The sequence below is a fragment of the Chiroxiphia lanceolata genome, chromosome 3 (assembly GCF_009829145.1).
Source record: "Chiroxiphia lanceolata isolate bChiLan1 chromosome 3, bChiLan1.pri, whole genome shotgun sequence".
NCBI lineage: Eukaryota > Metazoa > Chordata > Aves > Passeriformes > Pipridae > Chiroxiphia > Chiroxiphia lanceolata.
Genome location: NC_045639.1, coordinates 32,505,311 through 32,532,164, shown reverse-complemented (window position 1 = coordinate 32,532,164; position 26,854 = coordinate 32,505,311). Strand labels below are relative to the sequence as shown.

The following is a 26,854-nucleotide window of genomic DNA, read 5'->3' as shown; positions in this document are numbered from 1 at the left end:
GGAAACCACAGGAAAAAAAAAAAGAAGAAAAAAAAGGAAAGAAAAAAGAAAAAATACATAAATAAAAATATATGCCATTTCATGAAATTACAGTGTTAATGCCTCTGTCTGCCAGTCTGCCTAGATGTCATCACCTACACCACCTGTTCCTGTCCATTAGTGGTTCAAGGAGTACCTTTTACTTCTTCCTCAAAAAAGACCAAATTAACCTTCCTTCCAGGAATAAAGAGCCCGATTTTCATTCAAGGATAGAACAATTATTTGAATAAAGGGCACGAAAAGAAGTAGTATTTAATTTATACCATAGGAAGGTTCAGATCCTGGAAAGCTTTAGACAAATACGAGGTAACAATTCCCAATTTCTCCTTTGCAAAGCTCTTGCTTGCCCTTGCTGCTAGCTCCTCTCAATTCACGGCCAGCCACGTTCAGCACTGACCACCACCACTACTTGTAGAATCAACTGTAGGAGAGAACAGAACAAGGATAATAGATTTATATTGTCCTTTCCCCCAAAATAAAGTTAATTAAGAGTACGTCCCACACAGATAACACAGCACTGAGTAAGGTTGTCTGAAGGACATGATTGTCCAAATTACTTGTTTGCCATTGCATGCACTGAGACCTTCATGAAGACCAACCTGCAAAAGGAAACTAACCAGAAAGCATTTGTGTGTTCCATAACAGCACCAGGTAAAATGAAGAACTGTAGAAAAATTCAGCCTTCCCTTTAATATCTCCTTTCCCTGCACTGATATCCCTCAATAACAAGGCAAGTAAGAAAATCAGTTCCCCTCTTCCTCTGTGAATTTACAAGGGACCAGGCACTTCACTGAAGAGAATGAAAAGAAAATAGGAGGGGAAAATTTAGCTGTCAAATGTAAACAAATAAACTCAGGTATATAATAAAAAAATACAGAAGAAAACCAAGAAATAACTACAAAGGACTTTTTTATAAACCAGGATTTAAGCAATCTCTCACTTAACAATTCCATTTTAAAGCTACTGAAGTATACTTGCTCTCTTTGTTGACAGCAAATAGTTATCTGATGAAAGTAGTGCAACGATACTAAAAAAGATTTCTTATATCAATGCAGTAACTGCTTAACATCATAAACCCAGACTTTCTCAAAACTCTCTTCCCTTCTTAATAACTTTTTTACTGTTGACTTGACCATTTATAATAGATTTCCAAATTCTGCTTAGACAGTTCTTACATTTCTAGTATGAAAACCACCATAACAAATCTGAAAAATGGTTCATACCTTCTTCACACATAGTCATGGAAACCGAAGAAAAATGGTGATTTTGCCCCCTCAGGCGGTCCACATGCAGGTACTAATTACAAAACTGTGAGCTCTGCTGGGGTCCTCGCCTGACACCCCACCTCAAGCTTTGCATAGTGTTTAGGACTTCAAACAAACTTCTACTGATGATGTTGAAAGTAGTTCTTCCATTGACTTTAGCTGGGAACAAATTGTTTTTTTACTGAGCAGGCTAATTGTGGAGTATCTTCACCCTCTACAATTTCTCAATTTTATCAACTACTACAGGAGTTAGAAACAAATTGAAATAAAACACTTTCCTTGAGTTAAGGAAAAAAAAAAGAAAAACAAGAAGAAAGCCTTGTTGACCTCCATATGTTTATTTTTTAAACAATTTACAAATAAAAATGTTGTATTTATCCAAGCAAACACATTTAATACTTTAGTCTTTAACAAGCTATACAAATGAGAACCATCACACTAGAGCTTTTGATAGCTCAAGGACCATTCAGGGTAGGCATGCATGTGTCTGTATCACATGAAGCGAGTCCAATTCCTGATACCAGGGTTCTGATCTTCTACTTCTTCAGAGCTGGTCAGCTGCTAAATGATTTAACACAAATAGTTACTGGATCACAATAGAACGAAAGAAAGCCCATTTCAAATCATTTAAGTGACCTCAATTTGTCTGGTCCAGGTGTCAGGCCACAAAGCCTTACCGATTAGTCTTCTTCTCCAAAAGCCAGTCGAACAGATTTTCTCCCCTTGCTTAGTGAAGTGGCATCCACACATGTGCTTATACAATACAGTGAAACAGCTTAAGTACAGATGAATTACAACAGTAATTACAATTCACAGAGACAAATAAACAAACAACAAAATCAACTCTAATCACATTCTTGCATTTTAAACAACAAAGTAAACAAACCCAGACACTGCAGTTCAAAGAAATTTTCAGTTTTAGCTCTTCTGCAAGTCTCCATTTCCTCAAGTTCTAAATTGCTGTTCCTGAGCTTGTCCCAGCAGCTGGGCTACTCATGATGCTACTGACACAAACAGGGTGAGCTGGAAATCATCCAGGAACGGTCAAAGAATAAAAGCCCCCAAAATAAAGAACAAAGACGCACGCATTATAAACGAGATTCCATTTTAATAGCAGAGTGTAGAAAAGAAACTGGCAAAAAAATTCACATGAAAAAACATTTTACATAATTAGTTATGTACAGAATAAAGTATGTTCTGCCCTCTGATGACCTATATTTCACTTTAGCCAAGTCCTACCACAGAATGCAAAATACACCCAAAACTCTCAACTGGAACAAAAAAAAAAAACAAACAAAAAACATATACATAATCCCAGCTCTGGCTCCTCAAATATTGGGACTAGCTGGGTTTACTTCAACCCACTGGGCTTTCTGCTACACTTTCAGAAATTCCTGAATGTGTTGTAGCTTCCAAACTACAGTCAGCAGCTTCTGATTGCTCAGTCTTCTTGCTCTGGATAGTGCATCCTCCCTTGTCTCCTGAGCCACCAACCTTTCCATGTGTTTCTTTGAGCTCAGGAATGAAAGTTTCCATGCACCCAGAAGACTGACTTTTTGTGCTGCCTCCGTCACAACTAAGTGACAGCATTTCAACAGTGCCAGCTCTGCTCTCCTCCACTTGCAGAGGTATCTCAGATGTGGGAGAAATGCCCTGCATTTCTAGAACTGGCACGACCATCTCTGTAGTGTCACTATTTGAGGTCTGTGATCCAGGCTGCAGTAGAGCTTTTTGAGAAATCTGTGTGCAAAATTTATCTTCCCGACTGTCAGAAGTCAATGTAGCAAAATCAGTAATGTCTGTTTCATTCACTGTTTTTTCAATGCCCAGCTTTTTATGTCTACTGGACTCCAGCCTAAGAGATGCAATAGTTTCTAGTTCTGTGACTTCCTCTGTATTCTCATTTAAAAGTCCTGCTGTATGGATGCTGAAGCATTCCTGTTTTACCTTATTGTCTCCCAAACTGAAATCAGTGCTTTTGAACTCAAGTTCTGCTTTCTGTGAGGGAGTTTTAATGTGTTTCCCATCTCCTGATGATCTCTTGATAAAAAAATTATCTGACCTTGCATCAGATCCAGTGTGTTCTGATGACTTTTTTTCATTTTCAGCTACTAATTCTAGATTGGATCTGAGGTGAACAATATTTGAGCAGGTATTGACTAAGCATTCAACTTCCTGCCTCCGGTTTTGAAATTCTGAAGCACTAACTTCATTAAAACCAGATTTTATCTCTGCATTTGGAGTATCTGACTGATCCCCACCACTTTTAGAACAAGACTGGGTTGTGATGGCCTGTTCTTTTCCATTACTAGTTCTGGAAGTGTCCCAGAGCAAGTTTGGACTATTAGATTCTGAGCAAGTTCTACAGTTATCATTTAACTTTTCTTCTACCAAATGAGAATTCCCCAAATTTTGAATTTCATTCTGTATTTCAGGCAAAAAAGTCTTTGGCTGTAAGCTATGCTTAGGCTTTACTGCTTTTACCTCCCAGTCCTTCATCTTTGCATCTTTCTCCAAGGTACTAGGAACATTTACGCTTGTAACTGCAGTTTTATTTCCATCCTCCTGTCCAACTTTCTCTTGGACCTCAGTTTTCTGTACATCACAGAATTCCTCACTGCCTGCCTGCTTTCCACCTCCTGTATCAACAAGTCCAATTTCTACAGGCATCTGGATACCAGAAACAGTTTTTATTTCTGGCAATTCTGTGACAGATATTCCTGAGAGGTGAGGCTGAAGTGGTTTCTTGTTCATTTCAGCCTGATTCTCACCAGGAACCAAACTCCCTGTTACTTGATTATTACACTGTGAGAAATCCACATTCTGAGAATCCTCTTTCAAGGAGGATGAGCTACTGTTTGTTCTAGGGTTTGCAGATAAGTCTGCAGGTTTTGTTAGGTTAGGGTTTTCTCCATTTGGAAGTGCAGAACTTGCAAGCTTACTGTCAGCTGAACCCTTTCCACCGCTACTGTAGAAAATATCATAGAGATCTTTAGCATTGGCTGTGGCCAAGCAAGAATTTCGTTTTTCTATCTTTTTTGCCTGCTCACTGAAAGCAGTTGAAGGTGGTGGTGGTCTCACAGGCATTGCCAGCATTGTCTGTTCAGTTTCAGACACACCTGGAGCTACTTCATCTGCAGGGATGAGAGCTGCCTGCTGGACTGCTGGTGGAGGAGGATGTGGAGGTAGTCTATCTGAAGTCTGAGAAGATTCAGTTTTTTCTGCTGCTTTCAAATCCTCCTCTGTCCCCTTTAAAATTACTTCTTCTCCTCCAAAAGCTTTTGAGATGATATCCGGAGGCAGTAGAAGATCTGCATTCGTTTCTTTTACTACTGGTAGTGGTTTGGTGGTAGCTCCAGAGGATTTTATGGATAAAAAGGTGTTCAGAGGTGCTGGTTTACTAACTGTTGCAGTATTAGACTTCCTGAAAATCATGGTGGGGACTGGTAGATTGGGTAAAACTTTTGCTGATGTTGGTGTGGAAACAACTGGTATCCATGGGCTAGTGTGTGGAATAACAGTTTTCCCAGACAGCTTAATTTCAATGGGCTTGATATGGGATTTCACAGACTGACACTTGTTCTCCTCTTTGTTTCCTTCTGTATTCTCCTCCTTTGGAATAGCTGCTCCTGGGGTTTTATCCTCTCTCTCAGTCTTTTTCCAGCTGAATTTCCCAAAGGAAGTTTGGCTTGGTGATTCCTTTCTATATTCCTCTTTCTTTTCTTCTTTTTTCTCCTCTGTCTTCTCTTCCTTCTTTAGCTTAACCATGATACCCATTTTTCGCCCAGAAGAATCTATTTTGCCTTGAGTTTCATTACTCCCTTCTCCAAACTCTGGGTTGCTCTTTACTTCCTCTTTCTTTACTATTTTTGGGTTTTTCTCATCCTTCTCTTCTTTCTGTTTCTCAACTAGTTTCCTCTTCAGCTCATTTTGCCGTCTGCGCTCTGTTTCCAGAACTACAGCCAATCCAGCTTGACGGTCTAGATTTCTCCTCTCTTCATAGAGTGGGTTTTCATCTATGTATTTCTGTGGGAATAAACAGCACAATTTTAGCCACTGTTTCCATGAAAAATAAATAAATAAATTCAGCTCTGACAGTTTTGACCTGTTCAGTGAGTGCTAAGACACAAGAGACTTCTTCCTATCAAGAAACTGAGGTGCTACAAACTCCACATTCTGTGCTTGCAGCAGAGCTGTCACTCTACCGAAGACACCATTTCAGCCTCAGGCAGATAAAAGATTAGCCTCTCTGTAGTGATGTAGTGAGAAGCTCTGTTTATTTAGTTTAGTAGAATGTAGTGAAGATAACCAAATACATATATTCCAAGGAGTTAAATGTCATTCTTCAGGAAAGGAAGATGGAACAAGTAGAAGCTAGAGAATGTCTTGCTTCTGGTACACCAGTTACCAACCTTATATTTCTCATTGTGGGGATGACTTTTCACATGCTGCTCTGCTGAGATTTGATCTCCAAAAAATTCATGACAGAGCTGGCAATAATATCCAGTGATGGGAATCAGAAACTCAGAGCCTGAAAAGGCCAAAGAAAATTATCAGAGAAACAAAACTTAATAAATGCCAAGCTCTTAACAAAGTCAGATAAATATATCAAAGAACAACAGCAAAATCTCCAGCAACGTTCTTTTTGGAACAGTTAATGTTGCTCTCCTGGACAGTTACAGTATAGGAACCACCATTACCAGGAACAAACATCTAAAGTGAAGAAGTTGCATTACTATGGTTCAAGAAATTATTTAGGTGCTCTCTATCCGTATTAAGGCAATCCACTGTTCAAGCAGGTTAATATTTCCTACAGTCTTGATCTATTTTCCATCTTTGCGGTATAGTCTGCTCAAATACTAAACACCTGGTTTATAAAAAGAATACGAGTATTTTCTTTGAAGTTCAGCAAGACTTATGCCTACAGAAGCAGCTACAGTTATCTAACATGCTGCACATTCTTCTTTAGTAGGCACTACTACAAGTACTCAACAGATAATTAAAATGAGATTGATCACTGGCAGGTCTATTTAGACATTCAGATTTTAAATCTTGCATTAATTTTCAAACCCCTTACAGCTCCTCCCATATGACTTTCTCAGATTTTCTGTACCCACACTATACCAAGTACTCATCAGTCCTTTTTCAGGGCAAGCTCTGCTAAAAATGCACTGAACAGAAGAGTCTATTTGCAAGACTATGTGGAGTACTGCACGAGATCTGCCCAAACATGGCAAACTCTTGTGGTCATGCTCTGAATTCTAACATGTTAGCAAAAATCACTTCAGAACTACACTGGAGACTGAAAAAGTCACTTGGTATTCAAAATATAAAACTAAACTCTAAAAAGAATAGAAGGTACCACACTATATTTTCCTATACTCCTTCTTCATGACCTTTTCCACAAGAAAAACCAGGAAATTAATTAATTTGCCTTTTATCTAATAATACAGTATCTATATGTGCTCCTATGCCAAGGTAAAGGTTTGAAATTCCTTTCTCGGAGCAACTGGAACCTGCAGGAGGTCAGAGGGATGATACCCAAGTTAATAAAAACTAACATACCTTTGGCAGGAACCGTTATCTTATCGATGCGTTTTATGGAGTCTTGTTTGGTCTCACTCTGGGTCTTCGAAGCCCAAGGTCTGTTGTAAGGATCCAGGGTCTATTTGCACAGTGACAGAGGTATATAGGCTCATGTATTACACTAGCAAGGCAAGTACACTTGTCTTTTTCCTTTTTAACATCCTTTTAGAACACTGAACATTAAAATCAATGTGCAAATATTTACAGGAATTAGTTTTCCTCTCCTTCCCCTCCCATTTTGCAAGTTACAATGACAAAATAACCTGTGAAAAGCATACAATGTAAATGATCGCAAAGAACAGGTAAACATATGAAACACAAGTGGCAAACCTGAGAAAACTGAACACAGGCCCCATTTACACTAGTTGGAACACACTGGTAGCTGTACAACTGCTCAAGTCCAATATTAGGGGAAAAGAATTTGATAAGCAACTTCTTGGGTTCTTTATAACTACTTCAGGTTCTCTTGTAAAATGTAGTTCTGTGATGTATGTTTCAGTGTTAATATTTATAGCAACATGAAATGCACTTAGTGAAGGAAGCCTGCAACATACCTGTCTGTGTTTCTTATTATGCATGTGTGTGAAAAAGTCAAACATGGTCCCGCAGATGGTATTGCAGTCTTTGCACCAGTGGTTCCCTGCATCATAATATTCATAAATATTGGCCAACTGGAAAGGATGTTTGGAGGACTGTGAAGAGGATTCTGCTGGCTTCGGGCTTCTACCTCTGGATTTTTCATTAGTAGTTTTTGATTCCTAAATTGAACAAAAGGAAACACTTCTCTAAGACAAGGCAGGACAGACATAATGCTCTAGAACTCAGAACCTGCCTCCAGCAGAAGCCAAACATACACACAAAAAAAAAATATATCACCTTTTCAGCGCCCAGGCTAATTCCACTGTTTCAGAGAGCTGGTATTGTCGATTAAGATGCTGCGTGGCTGCAGTGAAGAGTTTCCAATAAGACTCCCAGATGTAATGCTGGACGGTTGTAGGTAATCAAGGAACCAAATGAACAAATTCCCTATGGCATGCACCCTTCCCATTTTATTGGTTTCACATAATGATCTGAATAGTTCCAATTTACTGTACTAGCCAAACAGTGCCCAGAAGATCTAAAATGGTTCCCTTAAAAGCATTCAGAAGTTACTGTAAAAGTAGCTTCGATGAAAGCAGAATGGAAAACGAAGTAAAAATTAGTTGACTGAAAGCATTTAATTCAATCAGCTTTATTGGATTATTTAAGTGTTCCTGAATTCTCCAGAAGACTCGTTGTTTAGTAATAATAGAAAGATGGTATTTTGTTAATTACCTAAGCATAATAAGGTGAAGGATCTTGTGATTTAAACATGTGATGTTTGCACTTACATCTGTACAGAAAGACACCATACAGTGATACACAAACATTTCAGGACTCTAGCCAAAATTAGTACTAAACTAACACTTGTACAAAAACCAACATTCCCTGAAATAGACCAGGAATAAACCCTGCTAATTTAGATTATATTAGTACTAGATGTATTTTGAGTTTTGAGTTATATTTTCAATGGCTGAAAGCCCATCATGTTATCATTTTAACCTGCATGGCAGTCTGGAAAGAACAGCATGTTAACTTAGCAGACTTGAGTTGGTTGCATGATTTCCAAGTTATTTACTATCAGTGTTGAACAAATTTACTTAAGGGGATTCAAAATTGTTAAATAACATCTGCCTTACTTGAAATTCCTTACCACCACCCCACACAATATACATTGTAAATCAAGAAATGAAGAGACACCTAGGTCACTATGCATTCCACAGATATCCCAATACAATCTAATTCTTGGTAGCAGAGTAGTAAGTGACCCAGTGAATATCTGCACGTATTCTGTCTGCCAGAACACAGCGAAGCTGACATTCTCTTAAACAATGAGATCAACTTATGATCTGCAGGAAGTGCATGGAAGGCTGTTCATGATGTCTGAGAAGCATCAATGTTAATGTTATTTACAGACATACGCCCACCCAATATATCCTATAAAAATACCATCTCAATCAGAACTTTAAAAAGACAGTGCTTCTCACACAGATAGGTGACAGCTAACTCTTAACTCCAGTTTGTGCTTTACCTGAGCTCAAAGATGCTTTTATAATTTGCTGCTATCTAGAGCCCAGACAGGGTGATCTGCCTGTTTAGCACTTCTGCACCGACTGTGGAACTACAACACACAGACACAGGTTCAGCAGCAAGGGACCAAAAGGTACCTTGCAAATAAGCAGAAAGGCAGATGCTTATGCCCTTAGGTTGGCAGAGTCAACTGATCTCAGTGCCAACAGGCCTGAACCCCCTTTCTTTTCATGAAAAAAAAGTTAACAATCAGAATTACAAGGTGAATCTTAGAGATTAAAGGCAGAACCCTATGTGCCTACATATGTCTGAAAATATTAAATATTCCTGTCCAGAAATCAGAATTTTCTACATTAAATTAAGGAACTATGAAAAGGAGATCAAGTCATTATGGGTTTTGGACAATACAAACAATGCAAGTGAAAATAATAAAAAGTATATTCACACATGCCATATCCCAAGAAAAGAAAGCAATATAACTTGATGCAACGTCGGACTTAACAGACATTGTTGCCTACTTTAGTTTCACAAAGTGGTGACTGAAGCAAATGATTTGCAAAAGTAAGTGGACATAAACTTCAGTGATATTTCAAGAAACAACAAAATCAAAACCAAAAGCAAGCCTTTAAATGGAAGATATCTAGTTAGAGTTCTCTAAACCAGACCATCATAAATCATAAGTTTACAGGATACATAGATTTGAGTGACCTTGCAGGAAATACAGAATCACAAAATGGGTCTGGTTGGAAAGGAACACAGTGGGTCACCTGGTCCAACCTCCCTACTCTGGCAGGGTCATCCTAGAGCACATGGCACAGGATTGCATCCAGACAGTTCTTAAATATCTCCAGTGAGGGAGACTCCACAACCTCTCTGGGCAATCTGTTCCAGTGCTAAGTCATCTGCACAGTAAAGAATTTCCTCTTCATGTTCAGGTGGAACTTCCTGGGCATTAGTTTCAAGCATGTTTCTTTTTGTCCTATTGCTTGGCACCACAGAACATATCCTGGCTCCAGCCTCTTGGCACCCTCCCTTTGGATACTTATAGACATTGATGAGGTGGCCTCTCAGTCGTTAACTTTTAAGTCTTACCCTACTAACATTTTCCTCTCTGCAAAGAATATATACAGTAAAGTCTACAAAAAATGCATCTACAATCTCCCATCAGCTATTTCTGTTACGTATTTGAATAAACATCTGAAAAGCGGGATAATTAATTTTCTGAATATGTGCATAACCTTTCAGATGCTGGTATCATACACTACTTCCAAAGAAAAAACTATCTTCTGGAATGCAGTATGCCTGTTTTGGTACATCCAGCCCTCAGCAGTACACACTGTGTAAGAGAGATCATATCATGCATACTGACATTTCTTAAGAGAGAACACGTAGCATGTACAAAATGATCATGTTCAGCTGATAATCATATGTAAGTCTTGAGATTTGTTACTATCATTACCCAGTGAGAAGACCAACATGTTCCAAACTTGCAGAGAGCTTTGCTGCTACAAGCACTCCTCCTTGAAAGGCCATGCCAGAAATGTTGTACAGAAAGGAAAGTCTGTCCTCCTGGTACGGCATTGAAACCAAACAGCTACAAACACTCATGATACTGTTCAATCCAACCAATGTTTCAGCAAAACCAAGATCAAAACCAGTAAGTGATATTAAACTGCACAAACCTCTGAGGGAAATTATAAACACTGATACACTGACTCTCATCTGCATCACCATCAAAGCCAGTGTATGAGATGTGGTAACAAATGATATCAAATGATCCTCCAGTAAATGTCTGGGACCAGGTGTCTCCCCAGTGCCCTCTTCTCTTAGTGGGAAAATCACTAGCACACAAGCCATAAGACTTTACCTTGTTGGAGGAAGATGTTTTCTCCACACCTTTTGCATTTTCTGACTTGCTGTTCTTTTCTGATGAATCTTTACTTTCCACAGATGGTTTCCGGGGTTTTTCAAATATGTTAATCCCCAGAATTTGTGCTACTTTGTCAAGCTCAGACTGCTTCTTCTCAGCTGCATCAGATTCTTTATGCAGCTCTGCAATCTCCTTCATAATATTCTCTTGCAGTCTGTTCACCTCAATCAACAAGGGGTCTTTGTGTCCATCCTTCTCACGACGTTTTTTCCTCAACATCTCTCCTGAGCCAGTCAAGGAAGTTGAAGAGTCAGAAATGCAACAGAAAAATTGACTTAAGATCTGTACAATTCCAGCAACAAGTAAAATACTAATATAAAATATTGCAGCTAAATCTTGACTGTAAAGTTGTAAAGATGGAAGTGACTCTCAGGTACAGCAGCACTAAATCTGCATGATCTGCCTCTATAAGGACTGCTTTAATATACACCCTAACAGAGGCACCATAATCCTCAAGAGTATCTATTTAACAATCACTATTTCCCTGGGTGACCAAACAAGCAGAAGTTAAATTGTATATTCTAACCTGAAAGTATCACTTTCCAAAGGTGAGGCAAATTAGTGTTTACTTGAACCAAGTAAGTTTTAAAGACAAAAATTTAGTTCTGCCTAGAGAGGATTTTTACATCTCCATGTAAGATTCATGAGAAATTGAAAGGCATGATGACATCTTCAGTTACTATTTATCATTTCTTATAAAAAAGCACTAAAGTGCACACAGTGCAATTCAACTTAACAAGCTGCCAAAGAAGATGCAAGAGCAACTGTTTGCTTCAGTGTAACAGCCAAATTTTGACACAATTAATTTTAATATAGTAATTAGGTCATTGCTTTCTCAAGAGTTTTGCATTGCCAGGAGTATGAAAATACTGTTACAGACTATTATTATTTTGGTCTTCACTTCTCCTGGAAGGCACCAGGATTTGTGACACATGCCAATCAGGAAAAAAGATACAGGGGCTGCAGGGTGGTTATGCACTTTACCTTGCTGTTTACGAAGCCTGTCCAGTTCAGTCTTGAGATAGTAAAGCTTCTTCTGCCGTGCTTCTCGATCATTCTTCAGTTTTTCTCTCTCTTCTATCACCTAAAAAATTGGGAGGGATGTTCTTCTCTTCCCAACACAAGTTAACCAGTCTTGCAAGAATGGCAGCAAGACCTCAGTTTGCCCGACACAGAATACTGCTCACTGTTCTCAAAACATTCTCGAGTATTTTAACACAATAAATTCACCTCTTCATATGTTAGTGTGGTCGTGCTTCAGCCCTTTATGTAGGTAGTTTTTTATCTTTTGGGCAGTGTATTTCCCAAAACTGGTCTGTTTGTTGCACCACTTCCCAAGGCAGAGGCTCAGCTGACTATCTTCTAGAGAGTGAAGCAAGATCAATGCTAGATGGCTCTTCAAAACTCATGTAGGATCTCTACAGCTAGCATGCTCCATCAGCTTTCACAGCCCTTCACCTTGCCTCCTGCTTTGACTCTGGACAATTTTAGCTATTGTTTAGGTTTCTGCTTCAATCTGATCATAACTGTCCAAAATGAAACACTAGGATGAACTTTGTTTCTTGCTCAGTAAGGTAAACTGTGGCATGAGGAGCTCACAAATCCATGTTTCACTGATTTTCATTGATTCTCACAGAAGGAAACAAAGTAATATGGTAAAATGAAACCTGAGAAGTTCTTTCAATTCCTTTTCCAGCTTCATTTTTCAAGAGACAAATCCCAATTTTTACCTTCACAGTGCTCTTAAAATTTACTACTTATTCCTCCCTTGAACAAACAACAAGTGGCTCAAGGCTTTGACTTCACTAGACAACCACTACTACTATGGCAACATAAATGTTGGTAGGATCCTTCCTGGAGTAAGCCCTGGAAGTAGTTCTACCAACACAGCTAGGCCACATCTTAAACACAGTAAGCTTTTGTGTGCTATTTTTTTTATCCCCAAAAAACCATTCTCTCATTATGGGTTTTCTGCAGCATGGGGGCATCAACTGGAGCATGTGAGCTTTTATACTGCAAGCCACCCCAGCAAAAAAACCAGTGCACTAAGTCCAATTCAAAGATGTCTATAGTGCAGACAAAGTCTAGAAGTTCTACCAAGATGCACAGCTGAGCTACTAGGGTGTCAGAGCAGGAGAAAACCACACATCTTTAGCCAACAGAGCTCTTCCAAAAGTACCGAGTTTCATTAAGTACAAAATTTCAGCTGAAGAAATTATTCCTGCAGGGGTAAAAGCTCACTTATTTGCTGATGTAGCACTTTGTTTAAGTGAAGAGAAGGCTCCAGGAAGACCTTACTGCAGCCTTTCAACACTTAAAGAGGGCTTGTAAAAAAGATGAGGACAGATATTTTACCCAGGCCTGTACTGACAGGACAAGTGGCAACAGTTTTAAACTAAAGGAGGGTAGATTAAAACTAGATGTAAGGAAGATTTTTTTTTTTAGAACGAGGGTGGTGAGGCACCAGAACACATTGCCCAGAGAGGCTGTGGACTCTCCATCCCTGGAAGTGTTCAAAGCCAGACTCGATGGGGCTTTGAGCGACCTGGTCTACTGGAAGGTGTCCCTGCCCATGGTAGGGGGTTGGAACTCAATGATCTTTAAAGGTACTCTCCAACCCAAATCATTCTATGCCCTTATTTTAACCACAGAGACCGAGTGGACATCAGTTTGAAAACACAAACAACTGCTGGGAATCTTGCAGTTCTTTTACAGTTATGTAACTACAGTTTCCTATTTTAAAATACGTTCTGTCCCACTACTCTCTAATTATTGTACAAACCAAGGTAACAAGAATATAAAAACCTTAATACCCATAACCTGAACTGGTGTCAGATGCTCCAAATAAAGAACAGTTTCCCTTAAGTTCTTCTCATTTTGTGATTTTTGTAAGAATTAATATAAATGTAGAGTGAAAACTGTATGTCATGGTGAATTATGATATCTTTTAGTATGTATTTAAAAATGTCTAATATAAGTATAACCATGGTATGATGTACCATGTTCAGATGAAGCCTCCTATGTTTCAGTTTGTGCCTATTGCCTCTTGTCTTGACACTGGACATAAGTGAAAAAAGCCCAGTTTCGTTTTCTTTTCACCATCTCTTCAGGTATTTATATATCTCTAGATATCTTCAGGTATTTCAATATCTAAAGCTCAGTGGAATAAAGCCAAGCTGTGGCCACCATGTAATTTCTCTGCAAGATTTTGGCTGGTTCAAGAAACTTCAACTTTGTGTTTGATTTCATCTGTTCTGCCATAGCCCACGGCATACAACTTCGAGGGATTTAAAATACATTTTTTAAATTGTCACAGATTAATACAGACAAATGCTTAGAAATCTTTAACAAAAGTAAATTTAGTCAAACTGTTTTTAAACTGGAGCCACTCATGAAAAAAAGAAAAGGTGCACCTGAAGAGGAAAAGCTTCCACCCCACCCATCATGCAGTGCAACACATTTTGATGTGTTAGGATATGTATCATACCTTCTGCTTTTGAGCTGCCCGATTTTTCTCATCCGACATCCTTTCTGTGGTATTTTTGAGAGGGTGTGAAGACAGACGAAGGGGCGCTTTGGAATGAGAAGGAGTAGTAGGGACTTGAACGAGCACAGAACCATCTCTTTTTACATCAGGGACATCCTTTCCCAAGGAGACTGTCTCAATCACCCGGAGATTGGGACGCGTGGGGTTCGCTGACATGGCCATCGTAAGAAGACCATGAGCTTCTGGTAGCGTAGGATTAGGCTGCTGGGCAGGGGGGTACATGGGCCAGCCAGGAGCTGCATATGCCATATAATGCCCATATGCATCGTATCCTGGAGGAGCCATTGTGGGAGGTGGATAGTTTTGGGGCATTTGAGTGGGAGTGTAGTGGGAATAGGTGGGAATTTGGTATTGGGAAACAGAAGTAGGTGTAGGCGGCAAACTAGGAGGAGTTGGTGGAACTGAGGGAATGAGAGAGACAGAAGGAAGAGGCTGTTCTGGTGCACATGGAGGTATATCCTGTCCCACTGGCTTGTTCTTAGTATATTCTGATTTCTGAAGAGAGGACACATCTTTGGACTGCTGAAAAGAGACTGGAGGTGATGCAGAACGCTGCTGGCCTGACTCAGGAGAACGAGTGTCACTCCGGCTGCGCCGCAAGTCCCACGGGTCCAGTCTGCGACTGTCTGAAGAGCGACGATCTGGAGAATGAGATGCCAATTTTTTGCCATGAAGGCGTTCCTGGGTACGGACAGCCAGTTTTCCAATTTCAGCAACACCAATGTCAAGCCCAATGGTTTTGAGTAAGTCGTGGATCTTTGCATACTCTGCATTTGGCTCTTCTAAAGCATCCAGTTTGACAGCTGGAGCAGGAGAAGGAGGTGGGCTCATTTTCTGGACTATAATCTCATTGCCACAACTCACTGGGGGCTTCTGAACAGGGAGAGATTCAGCTTTGGTCTCCTCATCTTCATCACCATAAAGAAATTTCTCTTCATCCTCAATGTCAGGAAAGCTACGCCTCCTCTTCTCCTGAGCGCTGACAGAATCAGCCATCATGCCCAGAATTCGGGAGAAACCACTGCCATCCTGACTGGCCCTCTCGTGAGGTAGCAGGAAGTCAGTATGGCGATCGGTGGGCTCTGATTTGGCTTCTACCTTTTCTTTGTGACTTAAGAAGCTTCCAAACTTCTCTTCAAACGTGAAAGTGTCTTTGGGAGGCCCTGAAAGTGGGCTCCACTCATATAAACCTTCACGCAACTCCTTGTTTGCAGACTCCACAAGAGAGTCTTTGTTAAACCGTTTGAGAAAGTTCTCCACTTCAGAGGCAAAAGGAGCCACGTTGTTGCTCTGGGGCAAAGATGACTGACTAGAAAGAAGAGGAAGATCCTTGCTGGGAGCCGGACTGCTTGAAAAGCTCTCAGGCTGAAAGAGAGAGAAGGTACTAATTACTACGAGGCCTTCTGAGGCGACTACGCACCTCACAGAACAAACAAAGGAACATGTTAATTTCTCCTTGAGTTCAAGCTGAATAAAAGAGTTAGAAAAGACAATATACAGTTCAAAGAGAACACAAACAGAAGATTACAAAACAAGTTGCCTGATGATTTTGTAAGGACATGTCCAGCAATGAATGCTTATCTCAGAGAATACACAAAATCACAATTTAATTTCAGAAATTTTTTGCAATCAAAAAACTTTTAAATTGAAACTCTGTAACATAATTTTGGATACGCTTTGAGTTTAGTCACAGTGGAAAAGGCTTTCAACACCTTAATACCATTAAAAACAACTGCACTGGGGTTATTCCCAGTCTTCTCCAAATATTCACAATCAATGGCATGTAAATAGCGTTTCCAATAATAGGCATGGAATAGGATCCTCAGGATTGGAATACTCCTGAGATAAACATGTCACTGTCAAACCAACACTGATCAGTACAACAGGCAAATCAAAATGATGCGTTAAAACACTAGAAAAGTCAATTTATCACAGTGGTCACAGCCACTTATCTTTGCATTGTTCTAATTTTGAGACTCAATTGGTATTGGTTGGGTACAAATTAAGTAGGATTGACCCCAGCCCTACAGTCCAAAGGGGAAAAAAAAAGGAAACTCCAAAGATGTTCTCAGACAGAGGTACTGGGGATGTATTAGGCAGTTCTCTAAGTCTATAACAAAACAAGAAAGAGACATTGTGACAGACAAAGAGCTTCAATCAATGTCCTGACTGCCTGTGGTACTAGGAGTGTCAGCTCTTCTATAAAACCTAGCCCAGATCTCAGCATCCTGGGTTGAATTTCCACAAAGACATTTTATTCTGCCTCAGATTATATATATATGATTCTTGATTAAATGCCTTCACCATTAAAGTTGCTAATGCAATTCTAACTTGTCATCATCATGGCTGGGCTTCGCGAACGAAGATTTGGGAAGGGCTCTACCCACGTTTGTTGCAAGCGCGTTGGTGGCTAAAAAGGCCAATACGAGATAGGCATGTCCGGTTGCAAATTCTAACTTGTACAGGTCTGCAAAAAAACAACTGTCCTCTTAAAGACAGGAAAATGTAAAGATTTCTGTTTTGGAAATCAAACTAACATTCTGTATCATAAAGTAACTGTTTTGGAAAGTAAAAACATATAGACAGACAGACAGAGACCAAACCTGAATAGAAGACTCTACTTCCATCTCCACTCGTTTCTTCAAAATGGATTTTTTGGGCATGGGTGGGATTTCTTCAGGCCTGTACGTATACCGAGGCTCAGAAGTCTGTAGTGTGTTAGTCAAGCCAGGGATCGCATAGCCACTGCCTGAAACATCATGATTCACGTTTCTGCTACGCTCTTCTTCTTCTCTTTTCCTCCTTGCTCGGTCAAGCTCTCGGAATTCTTCATTCAGGTATGATGGGCTCAGGCTTCTACTACGGCTGCGGCTTCGTCTGCGATAGTTCCGTGTTCCTGATGAGAAACCCTGATGCTCTCCACTCACACCATGCATCTTCTCATCCTTTTCGTACCGTGGACGCTTTATTTCTCGTCCCCTGTCTTCTGGCCTCAGTGGGTAGGGGGATCTCCTCAGTTTGTCACCATCTCTGTCAGATCCACGAGGCAGCTCTTCTCGACGGCCATAATGTGGACTGTAATCTGAACGGTGGAGGAAAACATCTCGGCTGCGGTAGTCTTCATCATGCCTCACAACGAAGGGACTTGAGGGTTGATCTTCATGCGATGGGTATCTCTCAAGGCCTCGAGGACATGTGAGGCCTCTAGTGAATATTGGACCATCGGCCATATCATCCCTGTGGAAGATAAGCACAGAATAAACATAAGGACTTGAACCAAGAGTCAATTAAGCCTTACTCCTACTCGAGGATAAGAAGTTTCCAAATTGGTTTCAGAATAACATCTCCATCACTAAACAGAACCAACACTGCACGTATGTAGAAGGCAGGGTAGAGAGGAAGACTTATTTTTAATGGTACTGTTCACCTGCAAACACAGTGGCATGAACAATTCAACTCATACTGCAGAACAAGAGCCTTGAAAAATTGATAGGATGGATTTATTTCTGTGAATGTGAAAGACTACACATTTTTAAAAAAAAACTTAGTATTATATTTCAGACCATAATCCCTTTTCTCACTTCTCCCAGCAGGATGCCAAGGTCAGATTTCATATGAATTATTCAAGATATAATTCAGTTTCACATTGGCAAGTGCAGCCAGATCCTCCTTTTATCTTCAGCTGTGGACAAGGACCACAAATTCTAGCTACATCTTCTCTTACAATAGATCTGTAGATGGGACTGTCACTAATCACATTAATGGCTATACCCAAAAAGAAGCACAGTTTCTGATATTTATGAACAAGGGAGAATAAGTGCTACAGTATCATTCCTTTGTGCCAGCCCCTGCATTATTACACACAGTGGACATGCAACTGGTACAACACTAGAGTAACCAGCTTCTTCTCTGGGAGTATTTTCTTTTGGACCAATTCCTACACACACCTCCAATTAGGGGTACTGTTTTAACTAAGGCCTTTTTCTCCACCCCTAAAAACTTCTCTGGGACTTCTTTAGAGTAGGCAGAAACAAACCAAATCACTTTAAATTTACCAGCTGCTGGCTAATTTTACTCATTCCTATTTCAAAATCCAGCAAGATCCTCCAAGAATGGGAAGAAAATGTGCTCCTTAAGTGAAGAGAATGGGACAGAAAATGCTTCCCTGAGTGATCAAGATATCCACTTGAGACAAACTATGTATGATGGCCTGAATCCTAAAAAATCACCTCCTCCTACTCAGAAAGGTCCCTCCATAGATCTGAGAGAGACAAATCAAGTCATGCCAGAAGACACCTTCAAAAAAATCTGCAGACAAATTACAGCTCCAGTTTTTAAATCAGACTAGGGAGTAACAGACATGCACAGATAAGATTTTTTTCTTCAGTATTTTTATAGTTTGTACATGCATATTTAAGAACAAAATCAACACAAAATTTCACTTCATCTCTAACCTGCATCACTGCAAAGCATTTATTAGATATTTTTTCAGTCCTACACATAAAGCAAAATTGGCATACACCTCTACCCACCATATTAGATGATATCTTTCCAGTTTCCAGCAAACTACCCATATTCACCTCCTTCAAAAGCACAAAAAATATCTAAAAAGTAGCTAAAATTAAATTCCATACTTAAATGTTGTTCACAACCTACATAAAGGTATGTCTATTTCCACTGTCACCTTTTCTGAGAGCCTGCTAAACCTGTACAAGCTGCATGAACAAACCTGGTGGAGTAGCAGATGTATTTCACCATACACCTTCAGCTAATTTTTGTGCCAATAAAATGACTTAAATGCATGCCTGGCAACTGTCACCTACAATTCAAATACTCTGACTGCAGTGACAAAGCAGAAGGAGTATTTAATCATACTTTGGAAAGAAAGGAACAGCAAACCTACTATATTTACAACTAGAAAGATGTTCCAAGTATACTCTGAACAGCTAAGATGCAAGTTTAAACCCCAAATATTAAATACAGGTATGAGAAAAAGGATTACTTGCCTTACAGGAACTATGGTATGCCACTTAATTGGTTTGGATACTTTCAGCCATTAACGTCCACTATTGGCTATTGCATCCTTGAGACAGGATACAAGGTGGTACCACTGTGACCATCCCAATTCTTTCACCAAAATCCATGAATTACTGGAATTACAGTTTCAGAGAAAGAAAACAGACTATAGGCTACACAGACATGATGCCTCAGAGAACTACAACTAGTGTAAGGTAATTTATTTTTTGGCATATTTTTTCACATACACGAAACGAGAAATAAATAATGGTATTTTGCCATCAGCAACCAACAGGACTCCACTTTAACATAGTCTTTAAATAGGAAATCAGATGAGCTGTTCACACTCAAGCCAACTGCTACTTTTGACATTACGCTCAAAAAATGCTATTTTAGAACACAGCTTAATGCAGACCAAGTGTCTGCAGGCATACAGTCTATCTTTTGTATTAACCTCAGGTGAAAGAATTAGTGGGATGCTCTGCGTAGCTTATGCCAGCTCAGATAGTAGTAGAATGTCTTAAAAATACTGAGAGTGGGAGAAGTGGAAGACAGGGAGAGGGATAAGATTTATTCTTCACTTTGATAAACTGAGATTCTGGAAGACAAAAAAACACTAATCTGTTGAAGTAGAAGACTGAAGCTGCTCAGATGACCTTGAAGACACAGGCCAGCAGCATTCAGGATGCCTACACAGACATGTGCAGGAGGCCAGCTGCCCTACAAACTTGGGACGAGTTCTTACAGATATTCTAGAATGGACCTGTATGTGAACACACACTCTAAGAAACTCACCTCAGGCATCCTGAAAATCCACTGCTGCAGGAGACTCTAAAAGCATCCCTGATTTCCATTCTTTGGTATTTTATTTCCTTTATAGCCTAATGAACCTCTCTACCATCCCAAGGCCCTATAACTTATGGAGAATAATTTGTCAAAGTGACTGCTTGAAATCTCTGAGTAGCTAGCAAAAATAGCTGACAATAACTAAATTCAGAATTATTTTTTATTAGAATGAGAACGTACCACATGCCAAGTAAGAATGTGATATGACCAGTATTAAATCCAATGATGATTCACAATAAGGACCACTTTAAAACCAGTGATAGATATAAAGTCAGTGTCCCGGTACCAGAGCAGCCTCTCAGAGGGAAAAATATACATGATGAAAAATACTTGATAAACAGTGTATTTAACCGAATACCAAGTGTCTTTTGAAAACAACCAAAATGGCTAGCAGTGAGGAAATCTGAAATTCAGAAGCAGTACCTATATGATTTAGGAAAAGCTAACGGATGACTAGATTGTCACACACTTTAAGCTGCTGGACAATGGGCATCACTCAGACAAGTGCAGGCAGCACAGACAGATTAGACAGAAAAGAAAGGAAATGTAACAACATGAAGTTCTTGCATACTTACACTACAAATACATAGGAAGTCACTTAAAAATTAAAGTCTACATGGTCTCACTTTCTCTTATTCTCATTCTGATTCATCTGTCACTTTTATACCTTCTCTGGAGTTTATTCTGATAATTTTTTTTATATCTATGGGCTCTGTAACACAGAAAAAGTCAAAGTTCTTTGTGACTTTTACTCTTACATTAAAATAAACTCCACTATATCTGATGTTACTTCTAACTATGCACCACAAAACAGGTTAAATATAAAACCTCACCTGAGAAAAGGAAGTAATGGGATGAAAACATCATCACCCCTTGCCCCCAAACGTTCTTAATTTGTCACAGAAGTGTCAGTTCTCCTACACTATATACCAGTTCCTTCTCCTTCCAACCACAGTATTCTCCCTGGGCATATGCACTCATTTCATTCAGAAGATTGCAGACTGCACAGGGGATTTACATTGAACACCAATCCCAGGAGAACTCAGGTAAAGGCATAAAAGTGACAGTACTGAAAACTAAGCTCTCACTTGGTTTTCTACACCTGCTGAAACTTAACTTTACACCTGAGAAAGACAGGAAATTCACTTATTCTGGTCACTTCCCTCTCTCTCTTTGTTTCGGCTTTTTTTTTTTTTTTAACAGTTGGTGATATTTGCATCAGAAATGAAAGTGATAGTTGGTTTTTTTGGCTGGATGCTTATCCCTGACTTGAAACTACAAATGTGCTCTGGGGCACAAACCATGCCATCTGTAGCTTCACAATTCAAGATGAAGAGAACTATTTTATTTGCACAAAGTTTTCTGATTTTATTTCTTTTGCCAGATTATACCCCTTCTCCTATTGGAGGCAAAAATTTCCAAACAGTATCTACTAATATTTATACTTCACTGTTCACAGCAGTATTTTTAACACAAAAGAAGTCTCTTCATTAATTGTTTCTCTCCAATTTCAATCAAGGGACCCTAAGAATTCTAACACTTATTTTATTATGTATCAGACTGTCTGACTACATTCACTTCTCTTCTGCAGGGTTTTTAAAATTAAAATAATCTTCTTCAAGCTGCTCTAGAGCTTTTTTATAGACTAGTCTCGAAAATTAGGAAAGCAGATTATTCCTCACAATAAATGAGCAAGTTGATTATCCTTATACTAAACAACCTTCCTTTCAGTAAGGACTAGGTAGGTTTGTAAGAAACAGAAGAAGGTGGCTGAAGCAGTGAAACATCAAACGTAGTGTCTCCCTGTGACGTCCAACCTCTTAAGGGGAAGGAAGCACCTAAGGGTGGAATGTCACCTTCCCTCCTGCAATACACATTGTGCAGGTCTAGTTTATATGGGGTTAGATGCAGTTGACAAAAATTAGAGAAGAAATATCTGTTTAGTTACTGTGAACACAGGCAGAGATTTTTGTTCAGGAATTCCCTGCACCACAACTTGCCAGAGGCTGAGGGAGTACTCCCAGGAAGCATCACTACATGCTTACCGTCATTCCCTAGGCATTCCCTGGGCTAATTAGATGTTTGGGCCAGTAGAGCCACTCCCCTGCTGTTTCACCCACTCGAATGAATGCCCATCTGCGGAGGACCATACCTGTCACTCAGGTTATCAATTGGTGAGCCCAGTCTATCAGGCAGCCTCCTCCGCTCCGGTGTGCCAATGCAATACCGGTCATTACCAACAGTAATCCACAAACTGTGTTCCAGTGAAGACTCAGAGCGGAGACTCGGTGAACGTCTCTGTAAATTGAAGAAAGAGTGCAAGCCCATCAATCAGGGAATTTTAATCTCAGCTACAGAAAGGCAAGTGACTCTGCTCTGCTTAATAAATGAGACCTGGGGTGGATGGATCAATTAAAAAAATCAAACTAGAAAAACAACTGTCCCAAATATTTCAATTGTCTTTAGTTACTAAAGAAATGGAGGGCATTGACTGCGTTTAATTTCTCATCCCAGCTGCTTGTAACATGCTCCATATTTAAAGTATCTAGAAGAGAAATTTTCAACTAAAAATACATTTCATAAAGCACCATTTCAGAAGGCATAAAAACAGAGAGAAGTCCACAAAGTCCCAGATTTGCTGCTGTCCTCCTCTCTTCATAGAGAAGCAGCAGCTAAATAAACATGGAATAAAAAACATTGCCAGGAATTTCTTAATAAAAGTATCTGGATTTCTGGACCTTTCCAACTTTAGTAACAACATGAACCAAAGTATAAACCAGTGTAAACAAAGATTTTCCTAGCAGTGATGGTTTCAACAGTTTTTCTCACCTCATGCTGCTTTCGACAGACAAGCCCAACATAATACTAAAACACCAGTGACACTAGAAACACTTTCTATACCAGAATTCTCATTACCATTATTTATTATTAGTAGAGATAAACCAGAGCTAAGTAAAGTTGCCTTTGAAAAATCTAAGGCAGAGAAGGCCTGAGCTAATTGCCTCTGCACCAACCTTCCATTGGACGCATACGCAGTATGCAAAATGTCATTACTGGTAGGTTTTGCTTAACTAGTTACACCTCACATTATTCCACAATATGGTACTAGAATACAGGAATGATCAAAGTAATGAGAGTTTCATAAGAAACAGATGACACTGCCTGAAGACAGAGATACATGATTTGCTTTTTTAAACCAACATGATTTAGATTCTGCTTAACATGAAGCAATGCACCAGCTTCAGTTCTGCTAAACCAGCCATGCACTGCATATTGCTTTCATGCAGAAAACTGCAGTAGCAAGCAGCAGGTGCACTATATTGTCTGCATCCATCCCGAGAACATGCAGCAGATTCAGCTGAATCCTCCAAGAGAGCAAAAGAACAGGATGTAATCTCCAACAAGAAAGCAAAGGAATTCCCTCAGACATTTGCCTGAACAAAATTCACTCGCAGTGCAAATCTGCACTAGAATCCATTGTGCACATAATGTTATTCAAAGATAACATATTAGTGATTATTGTTTTGTTCTATTAATCTGAATCCCAGCATTTATCAGAATACATTTTAATTACTTTTTAAGATAACTGTATTGAACAGCACGGCCTGATCCTGCAACCGCCTGGCTGAGATACAACATATACAAGGTGCATGTGTCTCACACAAACACACTCTGAAGGTTCACTTGTGCCCATTATGACACCAAATTTTGAGGGCTGCCTCAAGAAGCGACTATCTTCGAGAGCATCTTCTTGTCACCAAGACTTTTAGCAAGTTGGGCACATAGATGACAACCATCTCCACTGAAGAGAGAGAAGTGATGATTACATCTCAGAACAAACTCTGGGCAAAAGAAATAAATAGTTTACATTAAGAAAGTTACAGATATTAGGATTGCCTACGACTGCCATACAGGTTGCCCAGAGAGAGCAGTTACAGCAGTATATATTTGAACTTCATGATTTTTTTTTTCCACAGTTTGAGAAATCCCAGTTTTAAAAGGTTTTTGCATTTGGAGCTTTGAACACCACCACTAGTCACTCCTATCTACGCACTGCACTGCATTTTTCTCCCTTCCTATTCTGTCCTCTAAACCACAGTTACTACTACCATATTACTGAACAAGTTGCATACCTGCTCATCATTTCTCCATTCTCTGTTGACCCAACATGCTCCTATCCTCTAATCTTAGCCAATTTTCTCATAAGAAAGCAAAGAAGCTTAGAGAAACTATAAAAACAACAAGCACACAGATCAGCCAGGATACATAAAAGCAGCATGTGTCAGCCTTGCAAAACCAAATAAAAGTCCACCAAAATCTCTCACTGTAAAGCCCTGACCTTCCTCTTCTCCATTACGTTTTTCAATACTTGCCCCAAACCTTTGCTGTCACTCCACGTTCTTCCAGTTTTCCCCAGCTACTAAGAAACTAACACCATCCATACTTATAATGTCCAATATGTGCAGTACACAGCTCCACTGGCAGTCAGCATCCCAGTAGTGCATGAGAAAATATGCAACAATGCTGATAGCCTGGGAATGCATGCAAGCTATCTCACAAGCAAACAAACAAACAATCCCCCAAAACAGAAGCAAGAAAATGGAGCAAGAAATCTCTAAGGCTGCTCCTTTCATACTCCAATTCATATGAAGGATAGGGACATTAACACAGAGCTTGTACTCAAATCTCCTGCATTTCAACCGTATGCCCTTACCCCATCAGTGTCTTCATTCCATTCATTGTATCTTCCATCATTATGCATATATTCCCCTCTTGCAAGTCCTCTTTCCTTCTTGCAGCTTAAATTCCTCTTCCTCAGGCTTCTGTCTGAATTCATCTCCTTTCAGTGATGAAATCTCACTAACAAAATCTCACTAACACATTTGTGTAACTTTCCACATTTGAACACTTTGCATCCTCAAACTTCTGAGGAGAGACGGTCTTAAGTAATAAAAACCTAAAGATTTTATTAAAACTTTACCCAGTCATGATGACCCAACCTGTCTGCCGTCTGTTTTGTTTCCATCACACTTAGTTCCACCCTCTGGAAAACATCAACATAATCCCAGCTTTTATCTCTCTCTAATTAATGCTACTTTTGTAAACAGTACTTTTAAAAAGTAAAACAAACCTGTATGTGTATTTTATGCTTTATATCACCACTTTGAAAGAAGAAGTGTTGGTCAAACACCTGCTGGGGGACAAAAGCTTCCATAGAAAAAGCGTGCACAATATACACTCTAAGAATTACTTACACTGGGCTTTAACAAACACAAGAGTCGGCACGACATAGGTCAAAGAGCTCTATTTAATTGTCTCAAAATCTCTTTCTTTGTGAGAGTTGCTTTCTAGAGAAAGGTTTTCCTTAAATGCATGACATTCTTGTAAATCAATAAAAAATCCATTTGGATCAGCAGTTCAGCATTAGCTAGCCTGCTGAAGTCTACTTTCTAGGGTTAATAATTTTTCGATCCTTCTCTGAAGTTAGAATAGGCAAGGAAAATATCATTAATCTGCAACAATTTGCTGAGATTACTGCTTTAACTTGAGCCAGGAGGGTGCAAAATAACACTAGAAGAATAGCGTTTGTCAAGAATAATGTTTGTGTAAAGTGGATGTTTTTCCTGGCTTTTTTTCCCCCACTAAAGGGGGAGTGGGAGCCTTCTAGCCTAAAACTCCCAGATCAAATCTCTCCCAGTCTGAATCACCAACACATTCAGCACTGGAAATTTTGTTACAGCCAGCACAGGTTCACAGTCTATCATGGATACAGTCAAATGGGAGACAGAGTGATGGTGAAGTCAGTTTAAGAAAGTTCTGTCCCACATCCCAGTTTGTCACCCTGTCAATTGTGACCACACAACTGTCCATCAAGCCACAACCCCAAATGATATGAATTGCATAAAAAAGTATTTCCTTTTAAAAAATTACTTTTTCCATCCTGGATCTTACTAGCAATGCCATTTGCAGGGCTACCCCACAGGAAACTTAGAGGACTGAGATAAGGGTGAAATACCACGTAAAACCAAATGGCCAGAGGCAACTTTTTTAGCCTGGCTTGGCTTGACTGCTGTCAAACACGCTATCTTCCCATACCTTCAGGGCAGCTGACCTTTCAATAAGAAATAACAACAACAGCTGAATTTTAACTCCACTACAATCACTTGTAACCTCTTCTATGGTCACGACCTCTTCTACGGCTGCAACTCCAAAGAAATCCAGTAAGAACATGTACCAACATCAGAAAGGGTCATTCTCTCTTGGGGTCCCATCGGCACACAATATACTTTTGTTGGAGTGACTTTTGGCAAACTCGTTTCCTCAAATCAGCTCACTCTGCAAACTTCACAAATCCAACTGTGAGCACAAGGGAACAGTATACTGCAAGGTAAGAGGAAAAAGCAAGTAGATCCTTCTTTCCAACTGTGCATGTGCTGGACTGAGTAACCACAGAATCACTGCCTAAAATACCCCACTATGAAAATCTCTTCTTTCAGCACAATACAAAAGCATAAT

General features: G+C 39.6%; 1 protein-coding gene across 3 annotated transcripts in view; it reads right to left on the bottom strand.

Moving 5' to 3' along the window:
- ZNF318 (zinc finger protein 318) overlaps positions 1–26,854 on the bottom strand; it is a 28,079-nt gene that overhangs the window by 60 nt on the left and 1,165 nt on the right. The window contains exons 2-11 of one of the 3 annotated variants that reach the window (XR_004355777.1): positions 22,491–22,636; positions 17,080–17,713; positions 14,417–15,841; positions 11,914–12,013; positions 10,867–11,153; positions 7,445–7,648; positions 6,870–6,969; positions 5,717–5,835; positions 1,982–5,330; positions 9–1,865 (exon numbers count right to left, since the gene is read on the bottom strand). Coding sequence is in view for 1 of the 3 variants with exons in the window: in XM_032681365.1 (XP_032537256.1) it covers positions 2,661–5,330; positions 5,717–5,835; positions 6,870–6,969; positions 7,445–7,648; positions 10,867–11,153; positions 11,914–12,013; positions 14,417–15,841; positions 17,080–17,713; positions 22,491–22,636 (5,685 nt within the window). In the remaining 2 variants the exon portion in view is untranslated. Of the gene's footprint in view, positions 1–8; positions 5,331–5,716; positions 5,836–6,869; positions 6,970–7,444; positions 7,649–10,866; positions 11,154–11,913; positions 12,014–14,416; positions 15,842–17,079; positions 17,714–22,490; positions 22,637–26,854 lie in introns of those variants that run through there. The other 2 variants (XR_004355776.1, XM_032681365.1) reach the window with 2 other exon arrangements.